The sequence below is a fragment of the Micromys minutus genome (assembly GCF_963924665.1).
Source record: "Micromys minutus genome assembly, chromosome: 4".
NCBI lineage: Eukaryota > Metazoa > Chordata > Mammalia > Rodentia > Muridae > Micromys > Micromys minutus.
This window is the reverse complement of record NC_137973.1, coordinates 2,967,948-2,984,399: the sequence shown is the minus strand read 5'-3', so window position 1 is coordinate 2,984,399 and position 16,452 is coordinate 2,967,948. Positions and strand designations below refer to the sequence as shown.

Here is a 16,452-nt window from a genome sequence, read left to right as displayed (position 1 = left end):
CACTGTAACCTATGCAGCTCCCTTGCTAAGGGTCCTAGATTCTTCAAAACCAATTTCATCCATAGTGGTCCAGACCAGGGGTCAGAGTAGTTGAAAGAAAATATCTGTTTTACCTGAATCTTAAATTAACACTGAGTCAATCCATTACATCATATTTCATAATCTTACACCAACTAGTTCTTTCTTGTTCACTAACGCTTGCTCTTAGAGCCTTTATTCAGACTTAGTTATTTTAATCTCAGAACAGGATTTGTAGTTTTTCTTTCCTTTCCATCATCATCCTCATCACTCAAAGAATGAGCATGTACAGTGGTGTACTTTTTTTCTCATTTTTTATTAGATGCTCTGTATTTACAGTTGAGATGTTATCCCTTTCCCCTGCCCTGCTTCCATCCCCCATTTCCCTTCATTTGACTTCACAAATGTGCACTCCCTCCTAATCACCTTCTCCACCCCATTGCCTTGCCATTCCCCTATGTTGGGAAAACATGCCCTTTCTGGACCTAAGGTCTCTTCTTTCATGGATGCCAGAAACTTGATCAATAGGTCTCTCCGTGGGTGCTCAAAGGTTGGTGTTTTAGTCCATGGGAGTTGTAGAGGGTTTGGTTGGTTGATAATGTTGTTCTTTCGATGAAGTTGCAGCCCCCTTCAGTTCTTTCTTTAGCACCCTCATTGAGGTCCCCATGTTCAGCCTGATGATTAGCTGCAGGCATGTATTGATATGACACTGAGGGTCCCTGAGGAGGCATCTCTATCTGGTCCTGCCAGTAAGTAGTTCTTGGGATCAGCTATAGAGCTTGGATTTGGTGGTTGCGTATGGGTGGATCCCCAGGTGAGTCGGCTTCTGAGTGATCTTTTCTTCAATCCCTGCTCCTCTATCTGTCCTTGCATTTCCTACCTTGAGTGTTTTGTTCTTCTTTCTTAGAAGGACTGAGGCATCCCCATTTTGCCTTTTTTTAAGCTTCATAATGTCTGTGAATAGTTTCTTGGGTATTCAAAGCTTCTGGGGCTAGTATCTGCTTATCAGTGAGTGCATACCATGTTTTTTTTTTTTTTTTTTTTTTTTTTTTTTTTTGTGACTGGGCTACCTCACTCAGGATGATACTCTCTAGTTCCATTCATTTGCCTACAAATTTCATGACGTTATTTTTTTTCTAACAGTTGAATAATACTCCATTGTGTAAATGTACCAATTTCTGTGTCCTTTTCTCTGTTGAAAGAAATCTGGGTTCTTTCTAGCTTCTGGCTTTTATAAATAAGGCTGCTCTAAAAATGGTGGAGCATGTGTCCTTGTTATATGTTGGAGCATCTTTGGGGTATATGCCCAGTAGTGGAACAGCTGGGTTTTCAAGTAGTACTATGTCCAATTTTCTGATGAACTGCCAGACTGATTTACAGAGTGGTTTCCAGTGTACAAGCCCACCAATAGTGGAGGAGTGTTCTTCTTTCTCCACATCCTCGACAGCATCTGCTGTCTCCTGAGTTTTTTATTTTAGCCATTCTGACTCGCATGAGGGGCAATATTAGGGTTGTTTTGATTTGCCTTTTTCTGATGACTAAGGACGTTAAGCATTTGTTTAGGTGCTACTTGGCCATTCCTTATTACTCAATTGAGAATTCTTTGTTTAGCTCTGAACCCCATTTTTAATAGGATTATTTGGTTCTCTAAAGTCTAAGTTCTTGAGTTCTTTGTATATGTTGGATACTAGCCCTCTATCAGATGTAGGATTGGGAAAGATCCTTTCCCAATCTGCTGGCTGCCATTGTGTCTTTTTTTGTTTGTTTGTTTGTTTGTTTGTTTGTTTGTTTTTTGACAGTCCGAAGCCTTTATTCAGTGGGTCTTTGTGTCTAGAAGAAGGTGTTTGGCCTCTTGGTGGTGAAGCGTGCCTTGTGCTGACACTGCAATATGCTGTGGGGCGATGAGAATTTAATCTTGGAGTCGTGGACCTGCTTGACAGCGGACTGGCAGCACTTGCCAGTTGCAATCTCTTCCACCTTCATTACTGGATGGAGTGAGTGCGGGCACGGTGATGGATGGCCACGTCCCTGTCGCACTGTGTGACAGTGCCAGTGGTGGTCTGGTCCCAGTACTTTGGTACACATTGTGCTTGCCACTGCTGGAGTCATAGCGCAGCCAAAGTTCTTCACACGCAGGAGTCACTTCTTAAACACCTGCTCGCAGTACACAATCTCCCAGGATGACTTCTTCATCTTCTTCCGCTGTGACACAAAGTACCAGAAGCGGGACTTGGCCACCACATAGTTAGGTGCAAAGATTCACATTCGGTACAGTGGCTGTGTGTGGCATTTGGGGTTGGCAACAGCGCTCCACCACCTTGTGAAGCATGGGTGACGCCTTCATGGCACTGCGTGCTCATTCACCACCACTCACAGAATGAAGTGCCACCCTTCGCGCAGGCTCGCACGATGATCTCTCCTCTGTCTTCTTAACAGTATTTCTTACAGAAATTTTGCAATATCATCAGGTCCCATTTTTCGATTTTTGATCTTAGGCCTTAAGCCAATTGGTGTTCTGTTCAGAAAAACTTCCCTGTGCATATGTGTCCTAAGTTCTCCCCCACTTTCTCTTCTAATAGTTTCAGTGAAACTGGTTTTATGTGGACATCTTTGATCCACTTGGACTTGAGTTCTGTACAAGGACTTAAGAAAGGATCGATTTGATTTTTTCTTCTGACTGCTAGTTGTGTTGAAGATGCTATCCATTTTCTATTGAATGATTTTAGCTCCTTTGTCAGCAACAAAGTGAGGATAGGTGTGTGGGTGGATTTTCGGGTCTTCAATTCTATTCCATTGATGTACCTGTCTATCTCTGTACCAATACCATTCCGTTTTTATCACAACTGCTTTGTAATATAGGTTGAGATCAGGAATGGTGATTTCCCTAGAAGAGTTTTTAGTGTTGAGAAGAAATTTTGATATTTTAGGTTTTTTGTTATTCCAGATGAATTTGAAAATTGCTTCTAACTCTGAAAAATTGAGTTGGAATTTTGATGGGGATTGCATTGAATCTGTAGATAGTTTTTGGCAAAGTGGGCATATTTACAATGTTGATCTTTCCAATCCGTGAGTGTGGGAGATTTTTCCATCTTCTGAGATTTTCTATAATTTTCTTCTTAAGAGACTTGAAGTTCTTATCGTACAGACCCTTCACTTGTTGGGTAGGGTCAAACCAAGGTATTTTATAGTCTTTGTGACTATTGTGTAAGGTGTTGATTCTCTAATTTCTTTATCAGCCTGTTTATCCTTTGAGTAGAGAAAGGCTACTGATTTGTTTGAGTTAATTTTATAGCCAGGCACTTTTCTGAAGTTGTTTCTCAGCTGTAGAAGTTCTCTGGTGAAATATTTGGAGTCACTTAAGTATACTGTCCTATTATCTGCAAATAGTGACATTTTGACTTCTATTTTGTTTCAATGTGTATTATTTGACTTCCTTTTGTTGTCTAAATATTCTGGCAAGGATATCTAGTACTATATTGCATAAGTAGGGAAAGAGTGGGCAGCCTTGTCTAGTCCTTGTTTTTAATGAGATTGGTTCAAGTGTCTCTCCATTTTGTTTGATGTTGGCTACTGGTTTGCTGTATATTGCTTTTACTATGTTTAGGTATGGGACTTGAATTCCTGAACTTTCCAAGTCTTTTATCATGAAGGGGTGTTGAATTTTGTCAAACGTTTTCTCAGCATGTATTTTTTTTTGAGTTTGTTTATATGGCAGATTACATTGATGGATTTCCATATATTAAACCATCCCTGTATCCCAGGGTTGAAGCCTACTTGATCATAGTGTATGCTTATCGAGATTTGTTCTTGGATTCAGTTAGCAAGAATTTTTATTGAGTATTTTTGCATCAATGTTCATGAGGGAGATTGGTCTGAAGTTCTCTTTCCTTGTAGTGTCTTTGTGTGGTTTTGGTATGAGTGTAATTGTGCCTTTGAAGAACAAGTTTGGTAGTGTTTCTTCTGCTTCTATTTTGTGGAATAGTTTGGAGAGTGTTGATATTAGGTCTCCTATAAAAGTCTGATAGTATTCTCCACTAAACCCATTTTGACTTGTCTTTTTTTTTGGGGGGGGGGGACTTTTGATGACTGCTTCTATCTTTAGGAGTTTTAGGCCTGTTTAGATGGTTTATCTGATCCTCATTTTGTTAATTTAGACACTCTCTCTGTGGTTTTGATATGTTGTGTTTAATTTTCATTAATTTTTAAAAACCCTTAATTTCTTTCTTTATTTTTTCCTTGACCATGTTATTATTTAGTAGCTTCCAGATGTATGTGGACTTTTTGTTAGTATTTTGTTATTAAAGCCAAGCCTTAGTCCATGGTGATCTGATAAGATAAATGGCAGTATTTTGATCTTCTTGTATCTGTTGAGGCCTGATTTGGGACTGACTATATTGTCATTTTGGAGAAGGTAGTGAGGTGCTGAGAAGAAAATATATTATTTTGTGTTAGTATGAAATATCCTCTAGCTTTCTATTAATTCCAAATGATTCATAACCTCTGATATTTTCACTGTGTCTCTGTTCTATGTGCTATGATCTGTCCACTGAGGTGAGTGGGGTGCTGAAGTCTCCCACTATTATTGTGTGTGATACAATGTAGTAGGATATCTTTTACAAATGTGCCTGCCCTTGTTTTTGGAGCATAGATGTTCAAGATTGGGAGTTCATCATGATAGATTTTTCCTGTGATGAGTAAAAAGTCTCTTACCTTTTTTGATAACTTTTGGTTGAAAATCTATTTTATTTGATGTTAGAACTCCAGCTTCTTTCCTGGACCCATTTTCTTGGAAGGTTTTATTTTTTTCCAGCCTTTTACCCTGAGGTAGTCTCTGTCTTTGTCTCTGAAATGGTTTACCTGTATTCAGAAAAATGCTGGATCGTGTTTACGTATCCAGTCTCATAGTCTATTTGTTTTTATTGAGGAATTGTATCCATTAATATTAAGAGATATTAACAAATACTGACTGTTGTTTTTTGTTATTTTTGTTGTTAGAGATAGATTTATGTTTGTGTGCTTTCTTCTTTTGGTCTTCTTGCAAGAATATTTTTTACTTTTCCTTGGGTGTAGTTTCCTTCCTTGTATTGGATTTGTTCATCTATTATCCTTTGTAGGACTGGATTTGTGGACAGATACTGTGTAAATTTGCTTTTGTCCTGGAAAATCTTGGTTTTTTCATCTATGGTAATTGAAAGTTTTGCTGGGTATAGTAACCTGGGATGGCATTTATGTTCTCTTAGGGTCTTACAACATTTGTCCAGGATCTTCTACTCTGTATAGTCTCTGGTAAAAAGTCTAGTGTAATTCTGATTGGTTTGCCTTTATATGTTACTTGTATTTTTTCCTTACAGTGTTTAGAATTCTTTCTTTGTTTTGAATATTCAGTGTTTTGACTATTATTTGCCAGAATGAGTTTTTTTTTTTTTTTTCTGGTCCAATATATTTGGAGTTCTGTAGGCTTCTTATACGTTCATGGTCATCTTGTACTTAAAAGTATGAAAGTGGTAGAGGCTGAGCAACTGGTGGGTGGGAGACCTGGGCTGCCAGGGAGCAGAGAGATCTCTGCGGAGAGCGCACAGAAAGTGCACACCCTGCCTTGCCCTGCCCTGCCTTGCCTGATCCAGCAATTGGGAACAAAAATTAGAACTTCTGTTTCTACCTGGAGGCAAATTTAGGACGCAGAGCAGATCCTGGCCCACCTGCCACCCGGAACGGCGGCTCGTAGAGGCTGAGCAACTGGTGAGTGGGAGACCTAGGCTGCAGGGGAGTAGAGAGATCTCTGAGGAGTGCACAAAGAAAGTGCACACCCTGCCTTGCCCTGCCCTGCCTTGCCCGATCCAGTGACTGGGAAAAGAAAATTAGAACTACTGTTTCCACCCGGAGGCGACTTCAGGACGCAGAGCCGAGCCTGGCCCATTTGCCACCCAGAATGGCTACTCATAGAGGCTGAGCAACTGGGGACTTCAGGAGGCAGAGCGGAGCCCGGCCCATCTGCTACATGGAACGGCAGCTCGTAAAGGCTGAACAACTGGTGAGTGGGAGACCTAGGCTGCAGGGGAGCAGAGAGATCTCTGCGGAGTGCACAAGGAAAGTGCACCCCCTGCCTTGCCCTGCCCTGCCGTGCCTGATCCAGCAAACAGAAACAGAAGGTTGGAACTTCTGTTCACACCCACCAACTCTGAGGCATAAAACAGGGCTCGACCCATCTGACACCTGGACCAGTGGAGAACCAGGGACACAGACCAAATACAAGGGAAAGGCAAGAACATATCACTGACAACTAAATGGCAAGAGGAAAGAGAAAGAGTATATCCCAAGGAAAACAAGACAATCTAGCAACACCAGAACCCAGCTCTCCCATAACAGCAAACATCGGAATTCCAAACACTCCAGAAAAAGAAGACACAGACCTGAAAACATACCTCAAGATGCTGATAGAGATACTTAAACAAGAAAAAGAGGAAAAGCAAAAAGATTCAGAAGCTTTTAAAGAAGAAACAAGAAAAACACTCAAAGAACTCAAAGAACTAGAGGAAAACAGAACCAAAGAAATAGAGGAATTGAAGAGAGAAATTAAAACAGAAATTGACACAATAAAGAAAACGCTAAAAGAGATAACCCTAGAGTCAGAACATCAAAAAAAAAAAAAAAAAAAAAAAAAGAAATCAGGAGTCACAGAAGCAAGCATTTCCAATAGATTACAAGAGATGGAAGCGAGAATCTCGGGGGCAGAAGACAACATTGCAAACATAGACAAAACAGCCAGAGAGGATGCAAAAAAAGAAAACTCCTAACCCAAAATGTCCAGGAAATCCAAGATACAATGAGAAGACCGAACCTAAGGATAATAGGAATAGAAGAGGGAGAATAGTATCAACTAAGAGGCACAATAAATATCTTCAACAAAATCAAAGATGAAAACTTCCCTACCCTCAAGAATGAGATGACCACAAGCATAAAAGAAGCCTTCAAAACTCCAAATAGGTTGGACCAGAAAAGAAATACCTCCCGACACATAATAGTAAAAACATCAAGTGCCCAAAGCAAAGAAAGAATACTAAAAGCAGTAAGGGAAAAAGATCAGGTAACATATAAAGGCACACAAATCAGACTCACACCCGATTTCTCAACAGAGACTATGAAAGCTAGAAGAGCCTGGACAGACATCATGCACTCCTTAAGAGAGCACAAGTGCCAGCCCAAGCTGCTATACCCAGCAAAACTATCAATCACCATCGATGGAGAGACGAAGATATTTCAAGGCAAATCAAAATTCACACAATATCTGACCACAAACACAGCACTACAACGAATTATAGGTGGAAAACCCAATAAAATGAGGGAAAATACAGCCTAGTAAAAACAAGAAAACTCCTAAACAAGAAAACTAAAAGAAGAAAAAAACACAGACACAACTCAACCCAAGAAAGCAATAATGGCAGGAAACAGAAACAACTATTCCTTGATATCTATTAACATAAATGGTCTCAATTCCCCAATAAAGAGATATAGACTATCAGACTGGATACATAAACAAAATCCAGCCTTTTGCTGCATACAGGAAACTCATCTCAGAGACAGAGACAGACACTATCTCAGAGTAAAAGGGTGGAAAAAAAAAAACTTCCAAGCAAACAGCTCCAAGAAGCAAGCTGGAGTGGCTATTCAAATATCGAATAAAGTAAATTTCCAACCAAAAGTTATCAAAAAAGATAAGGAAGGACACTTTTTACTCATTACCAGGGAAATCTGTCAGGAGGAACTCTCAATCCTTAACTTATATGCTCCAAATAAAAAATCACCCACATTCATAAAAGAAACCCTACTAAAGCTCAAAAAATACATTTCACCCCACACAATAATAGTGGGAGACTTTAATACCCAACTCTCACCAATGGACAGAACAAGGAAACAGAAACTGAACAAAAACACTGCAAAACTAGCAGAGACTTTGAACCAACTAGAATTAATAGATATATACAGAACATACTATCCTAAAGTAAAAGAATACACCTTCTTCTCACCACCCCATGGCACCTTCTCGAAAATTGACCACATAATTGGACACAGAACGAGCCTCCATCAATATAAGAAGATTGAAATACTCCCAAGCATCCTCTCAGATCACCATGGTCTACGGGTGGTCTTTAACAACAACAAAGACAACAAAAAGCCCACATACACATGGAAACTAAAAAACGCTCTGTTAAAGGATAGCAGGGTCAAAGAAGAAATAAAGAAAGAAATTAAGGATTTTCTAGAATTCAACGAAAACGAAAACACAACATACCCAAACCTATGGGATGCAATGAAAGCAGTATTGAGAGGAAAACTCATAGCCCTAAGTGCTTCCAAAAGGAAACTGGAGAGAGCTCACATCAGCAACCTGACAGCACAGCTAAAAGCCCTAGAACAAAAGGAAGCAGATATACCCAAAAAGAGTAGACGGCAAGAAATAATCAAAATTAGGGCAGAAATAGACCAAATAGAAACAAAAAGAACCATTATAAAAATCAACAAAACAAAGAGTTGGTTCTTGGAGAAAATCTACAAGATTGATAAACTTCTAGCCAGACAAACTAGAGGGCAAAGTGAGAGTATCCAAATTAACAAAATCAGAAAGGAAAGTGGCGACATAACAACTGAAACTGAGAAAATTCAAGAAATCATCAGATCCTACTACAAAAACTTATACTCCACAAAATTGGGAAATCTGGAGGAAATGGATGAATTCCTAGGCAGATACAAGATTACAAAGTTAAACCAGGACTAAGTAAACCATCTAATTAACCCTATAACACCTAAAGAAATAGAAGAAGTCATCAAAAGCCTCCCAACCAAAGAAAGCCGAGGTCCAGACAGGTTCAGTGCAGAATTTTATCAGACATTTTTTGGGGACATAACATCAATACTCTCCAAATATTCCAAAAGATAGAATCAGATGGAATATTACCCAACTCAATTTTTGAGGCTACAATAACCCTGGTACCTAAACCACACAAAGACCCTACAAGGAAAGAGAACTTCAGAACAATCTCACTTATGAACATTGATGCAAAAATACTCAAAAAAATCCTTGCAAACTGAATCCAAGAACACATCAAAATGATCATTAATCATGACCAAGTAGGCTTCATCCCTGGGATGCAGGGATGGTTTAACATAAAAATATCCATCAACGTAATCCACCATATAAACAAATTCAAAGACCAAAATCACATGGTCATCTCACTAGATGCTGAGAAAGCATTCTACAAAATCCAACACCCCTTCATGTTAAAAGTCCTGGAAAGAACAGGATTCCAAGGCCCATACCTAAACATAATAAAAGCAATATACAGCAAACCAACAGCCAACATCAAAAATAATGGCGAGAAACTTGAAGCAATCCCACTACAATCAGGGACTCGACAAGGCTGCCCACTCACCCCCTACCTATTCAACATAGTACTGGAAGTCCTGGCTGGAGCAATTAGACAGCAAAAGGAGATCAAGGGGATACAAATTGGAAAGGAAGAGATAAAAACATCACTCTTTGCCGATGACATGATAGTGTACATGGGTGACCCGAAAAATTCCACCAGAGAACTCCTACAGCTGATAAACAAGTTCAGCAAAGTGGCTGGATAAAAAATTAACTCAAACAAATCAGTAGCCTTCCTATACTCAAAGGACAAACATGTGGAGAAAGAAATTAGGGAAAAGGTACCCTTCACAATCGTCACAAAACTATTAAATACCTTGGTATGACTCTAACTAATCAAGTGAAGGACCTGTATGACAAGAACTTCAAACCTCTAAAGAAAGAAATTGAGGAGGATCTCAGAAAATGGAAAGATGTCCCATGCTCATGGATTGGAAAATTCCACATCTTAAAAATGGCCATCCTACCAAAAGCAATCTACAGATTTAATGCAATCCCCATCAAAATTTCAACCCAGTTCTTCATGTAATTGGAAAGATCAATGTGCAATTTTATATGGAATAACAAAAGACCTAGAATAGCGAAATCCATCTTCAACAACAAAAAAACATCTGCGGGAATCACTATCCCTGACCTCAAGCTATATTACAAGGCAATTGAGCTGAAAACTGCACGGTACTTGTACTGAAATAGGCATGTGGATCAATGGAATAGAATAGAAGATCCATAAATTAGCGCTCATGTATATGGTCACCTGATTTTCGACAAAGGAGCAGTAAACATTCAATGGAAAAAGGACAGCCTATTCAACAAATGGTGCTGGTTCAACTGGCACTCAGCATGCAATAGAATGAAAATGGACCCTTTCTTATCTCCTTGTACAAAGCTCAAGTGTAAGTGGATCAAAGATCTCCACATTAAACCAGATACACTGAAACTATTAGATGAGAAAGTGGGGAAAACCTTAGAACACATAGGCACAGGAGAAAATTTCCTGAACAAAACACCAATGACTCAAGCTCTAAGGTCAAAGATTAACAAATGGGACTTAATGAGATTGCAAAGTTTCTGTAAGGCTAAGTACATTGTCAAGAAAACAAAACGGCAACCAACAGAATGGGAAAAGATCTTTACCAACACCACATCAGATAGAGGCCTAATATCCAAGGTGTACAAAGAACTCAAAAAGCTAGACACCAGAGAATCAAATAACCCTATTAAAAAATGGGGTACAGAGCTAAACAAATCATTTTCAGTTGAGGAACACCGAATGGCCGAAAAATATCTGAGGAAGTTCTGGACATCCTTAGCCATCAGGGAAATGCAAATCAAAACAACCCTGACATTCCACCTCACACCAGTCAGATTGGCCAAGATCCAAAACTCAGATGACAGCAGATGCTGGCGAGGCTGCAGAGAAAGAGGATCACTTCTCCACTGTTCGTGTGGTTGCAAGCTAATACAACCACTCTGGAAATCTGTCTGGAGATACCTCAGAAAATTGGATATAGTACTACCTGAAGACCCAGCTATTCCACTTCTGGGCATATACCACAGAGTCACTTTAATATACAACAAAGATATATGTACCACAATGTTCATAGCGGCTCTATTTATAATAGCCAGAAGCTAGAAGGAACCCAGATGTCCTTCAGAAGATGAATGGATACAAAAATTGTGGTTCATATACACAATGGAATACTTCTCAGCCACTAGAAACAATGACTTAACCAAATTCTTAAGAAAATGCCTGCATCTAGAGAATATCATCCTGAGTGAGATAACCCAGTCACAAAAGAACAGACATAATATGCAATCACTGATAGTGAGATGCAAACCCAGATGCTCTCACAGACTGTATGAAGTCCAAGAAATAAAGAAAACAAAACAAAACAAAAAAATATTTACAAAACAAGAAAACTTTAACTATTTCCATGTTACATTTTTTACATGTACTTTAGCTCACTGTAACTATTAAGTTTTCAAGGCATACTATCAAACCTTGAAAAAAATCAAGTACTGACTAAAAAATATATTCATATAGTTTTATGTAAAAATTATGTTAAAATCTGAAAAAAGTACTGACAAAAATGTATAATTTTAAGTAAAAATGTTTAAAATCTGCACATTTATCTTTGTTTTGTAAAATAAAGTCTTTTTAAAAAAAGTATGAAAGTTTTCTTCTATTATTTTGTTGAAGATATTTACTGTGTCTTTTATTTGGTAGTCTTTGCCCTCTTCTACACTTATTATCCTTAGGTTTGATCTTCCCATTCTGGATATCCTGGATGTTTTGGGGTATGAGCTTTTTGGTTTTTGCATTTTCTCTAACTGTTGTGTCAATGTTTTCTATGTTGTCTTCTGCCACTGAGATCCTTTCTTTCATCTCTTTTTGTCTGTTGGAGATGCTTGCATCTATGACTCCTGATTTCTTTCTTAGGTTTTCTATCTCCAGGGTTGTTTCTTTTTGTGATTTCTTTGCTATTTCTATTTCAGTTTTCAATTCCTCACCTGATTTTTTGTTTCTTCCTGTAGTTCTTTGAGTGATTTTTGTGTTCCCTCTTTAAGGGCTTCTATTTTTTAATGTGTTCTTCTGTAATTGTTTAAGGGGGTTATCCCTGTGCTTCTCAAGATTTTCATTATCATTATGAAGCATGATTTCAAGTCTAAGTCTTGTTTTTCTTGTGTGTTTGGCAATCTACTACTGTCTGTGGTGGGAGAGCTGGGTTATGATGTTGCCAATTTGTCTTGGTTTCCATTGTTTAGGTTCTATCACTTTCTTCTTGCCATCATGGTTTCTGTGATTACAGGTGATCTTGTTGTCTCTGACTGGAGACTGTCTCTCCTTTGGGTCTGAGAGCCCATGGGCTCAGGAAGGATTTTGCTTCTGGGTGTTTGTCTCTCTGTGGTCAGACAGTGTATTCTGATGGAAGTGACTTCATTATTGCCCTGTAGGCTCAGGTGGGAGAGCTCTTCAGAGGCTGTTCTGGGAGCTCAGCTGTCTGCAGGTAGGTTCTGAGTCTTAATGGTATTCACCTGGCCCACTTGCTGGGACAGAAAGAACCTGATTTCAGAATGCACCATGCTATCTGTCTTTCTAGAGCTCCAGGTGTTCCCTTCAGGGACAGCCAGTAGGGTGTGTGGCAGGTTCCCTGTGGGTTTAGGTGGAATACTGCTTTCAGGGCTGTTCTTAGGGCTCAGCCGTCTGTGGGTGGGTCCTGAATCTTGATTGTGGTCATCTGGCCCTCTTGATAGACCAGAAATGACCCTATCCCAGAGCGCCCTACCTTATCTGCCTGTGAGACTACCAGGCATTCCCTCCCTGCACAGCCAGTGAGGATGTGTGGATGGCTTAAGACTTACTATTGGCTCAGTTGAGAGAGCATTTGCAAGGCTGATCTGAGGGCTCAGCCATCTGTCCAGTGGTGTATTTTGAGTAGGCAAATATATGATTCTCCTTCATAATGGGATATTATACTAGAGAGTGAGAAGGCTAAGATTTTAACAAGGTGTGTGCCAGTCATCTTGATTGTTTCATATCAGAAGCTGTGACTTTCTTATTCAGGGCTGTTCTTGGCTGATAAAGGCACAGGCCTCTTAATTGAAGAGATAGAGGAGAAAGAAAGGAGCTCATTAAGAGCGGTGAAAAACCCAGTTCATGAACAAATCAGATTGAAAAGTCATCATTTCCTGATATTGAAAACAACTCTGAATGTGTCAGAGCATCTGCAACAAAGCCACTTTTACAACTATGAATTTAAGATTTTATATCGATTTTATAATGGATTTCAAATAATCCCTGCTAGGACCTTTAACTGTACCCAGAATGTTTAAAATTAAATGTGACATATTTAATGCAGTCAATAGTCAATCATCTAGTTTTTGTTTTTTCTCAATAGGCCAAAGGCTATGTGATCCATGCAGTGAAGATGACTGGTCCAATGCAGAGAAGAACAAGTGTGTGCCAAAACATGCAGAATTCCTTGCTTATGAGGAGGCTCTGGGGTTCACCCTTATCATCCTTTCAATATTTGGGGCACTTGTGGTCCTGGCAGTAACTGTTGTGTATGTGATCCACAGGCACACTCCACTGGTGAAAGCCAATGACCGGGAGCTGAGCTTCCTCATTCAGATGTCTCTGGTTATCACAGTGCTGTCCTCCATGCTGTTCATAGGAAAACCACACAACTGGTCCTGCATGGCTCGCCAGGTCACTCTGGCACTGGGCTTTTGCCTTTGTCTGTCTTCCATTCTTGGAAAGACTATCTCACTCTTTTTTGCCTACAGGATTTCCGTATCCAAAACCCGGCTTATATCCATGCACCCCATTTGTCGAAAACTCATTGTACTGATCTGTGTTGTAGGGGAGGTTGGTGTATGCGCAGCTTACTTGGTGTTGGAGCCTCCAAGGATGTTCAAGAACATTGAACCTCAGAATGTAAAGATCATCTTTGAATGCAATGAAGGTTCTATAGAGTTTCTGTGCTCCATATTCGGGGTTGATGTTCTTCTGGCTCTGCTGTGTTTCCTTACAACCTTTGTGGCTCGCCAGCTGCCAGATAACTATTATGAAGGGAAATGCATCACTTTTGGGATGCTGGTCTTTTTCATTGTCTGGATCTCTTTTGTCCCTGCTTACCTGAGCACCAAAGGCAAATTCAAAGTGGCTGTGGAGATATTTGCCATTTTGGCATCCAGTTATGGCTTGTTAGGCTGTTTATTTCTTCCCAAGTGCTTCATTATCTTGCTGAGGCCAAAGAGGAACACTGATGAAACTGTTGGTGGAAGAGTCCCCACTGTTGACAGGAGCATCCAGCTGACCTCAGCTTCTGTGGGCAGTGAGCTTAACAACACCACGGTGTCCACTGTTCTGGATGAATAGAGCTGTGAGCTCCACGGGACATGGAAGGCTGGATAAGACATAGCTCAATCTTCTCCTTAACATTGTTTTTCAAGTAGTTGCTAATGCTTGGTGGTAAAATTGGGAATTTGGCCTTTTATAATGTAATCTTAACACAGTCAACATAATCTTATTCTATAAAATGCCTTTTGACAAATATTATAACATGACATCATTGAAATTGGAAACTATTTTATTAGAACATTTTATAGTGATTTTCCAGTAGAGGATATGACAAATATTATTTATGTAAAATAAAAAACCTCAGGAAGATATTGTAAAACTTATTTTCTACCTTAACATGTAACAGGAATAGAATAGAAAACTTCTCAAAGAGATGCTACCTACCCTGAGATTTTCTAGGAAATTTTGTGTTCCATTTTTTCATAAGTGTGAAAGTGTCATTTTGAAAACACTATTCTAAGAAACAAAATTGACGGTGAATTAAGATGACAAACTAGCAGGTAAGTACCTTCTGTAGAAAGTATCTTGATTTCAAGGAAAGATTACAGTTAGTTACCAAGAACTGATAAGAAAATGCTCGTTTGGAAAAAAAATCTGGGATATTTGTTACAAAATTTTTCAAAATAAAGTAGAATTTAACTGAACTGTGAAAACTTTATAAAATGCATGAATTATTCCCTTAAAAATTACAAAAGAACATAAATAAACAAGTAGATGCCCTTAAAGAGAAAACACAAAAATCAATCAAACAGGTGAAGGAATTGAACAAAACTGTCCAGCATATAAAAATGGAAATATAAATTATAAACAAATTATGAAAGGAGAAAACCCTGAAGATAAAAATCTTAGGAAAGATATTAGGAGTCATAGATGCAAGAATCACCAAAAGAATACAAGAGATGGAAGAGAGGATTCCAGGCACAGATGATAACTGAAAATATTGATGCATCAATCAGAGAAAATGCAAAACTCCAAAAGCTCCTAGCCCAAAGCATCCAGGAGATCCAGGTCACAATGAGAAGGTGAAACTTAAGGATAATAGGTGCAGAAGAGAGTGTAAACTCTCAACTGAAAGCCCAGTAAATATCTTCAACAAAATCATAGAAGAAAACTTTCCTAACCTTAAGAATCAAATGACCATGAACATACAAGAAGCCTTCAGCACTCCAAATAGATTGGACCAGAAAAGAAACTACTCCCAGCACATAGTAGTCAAATCACTAAACATTCAAAACTAAGAAAATATACTAAAAGCAGTAAGGGGAAAAAGACAAGTAACATATAAAAGTAAACTGATCAGAATTACATCAGACTTCCAAACAGAGACTATGAAACCTAGAAGATACTAGACAAACATTATACAGACCCTAAGAGAACACAAATGCCAGCCCAGGATACTATATCTAGCAAAACTCTCAATTATCATAGATGGAGAAACTAAGATATTACAGGAAAAAACCAAATTTACACAATATCTGTCCACAAATCAAGTCTTACAAAGGATAATAGATGGAAAACATCAACACAAGGAGAAAAACTATACCTTAGAAAAAGGGAGAAATTAATCTTCTTTCAACAGAACCCAAGGAAGAAAAGCACAGAAACCTAATTCTACCTCTAACAACAAAAACAGATGACAGTGTTTTAATACCCGTTGAGAATATAATATAATAAAATCATTTCTATCATTTCCTTTTCTCACTCGGACCCTCCCATATTTCACAACAATTTGTCCTTGTTTCAAATTCATGCCCTTTTAAAAAATTATATTTACATACATATTTCTGTGTGTGTTCATAGTACATAAATATCATAGATTACTTCTGTAAAATGTTGCCTGTATGTATATTTTAAGGCTACCCATCAGGTTTTGTATAACCAACTTGTGTTCTCTTTTCTGGAAAAGTCATTAGCTCTTGCTCTGAGCATTTGCTTGTTGTCTGGGGATGGTTTTTAACACTGAACTCAGAGTAAAGACTAGAAGTTTATTTGTTTGTGCCATTACACTTCCTCATTGCTTCTGCTATTTATTTTGCCACATTATATTTCAAATATGGCCATTTCCTCCTTCCTCAATTTTAGTGTTCTCTGATTATCTATACTGCAGAATGAACAAGGCAGCCTACCTGCAGCTAGAAGCTCGGTG

The 16,452-nt window shown here is 38.8% G+C and overlaps 1 protein-coding gene and 1 pseudogene across 2 annotated transcripts in view; one reads left to right on the top strand and one right to left on the bottom strand.

Moving 5' to 3' along the window:
- The window catches only part of LOC308419740 (vomeronasal type-2 receptor 1-like), a gene marked incomplete at both ends in the record, with an annotated part of 32,960 nt that extends 18,636 nt beyond the window's left edge, over window positions 1–14,324 (top strand). The window contains one exon of the mRNA XM_080915529.1: window positions 13,342–14,324. Within this exon, the coding sequence (XP_080771655.1) occupies window positions 13,342–14,324 (983 nt within the window). The remainder of the gene's footprint in view (window positions 1–13,341) is intronic.
- Window positions 1,849–2,362, bottom strand: LOC308419741 (large ribosomal subunit protein eL20-like; annotated as a pseudogene). The gene has a single exon. The product of its transcript is annotated as a large ribosomal subunit protein eL20-like (transcript).
- Window positions 14,325–16,452: the final 2,128 nt, after the last annotated feature.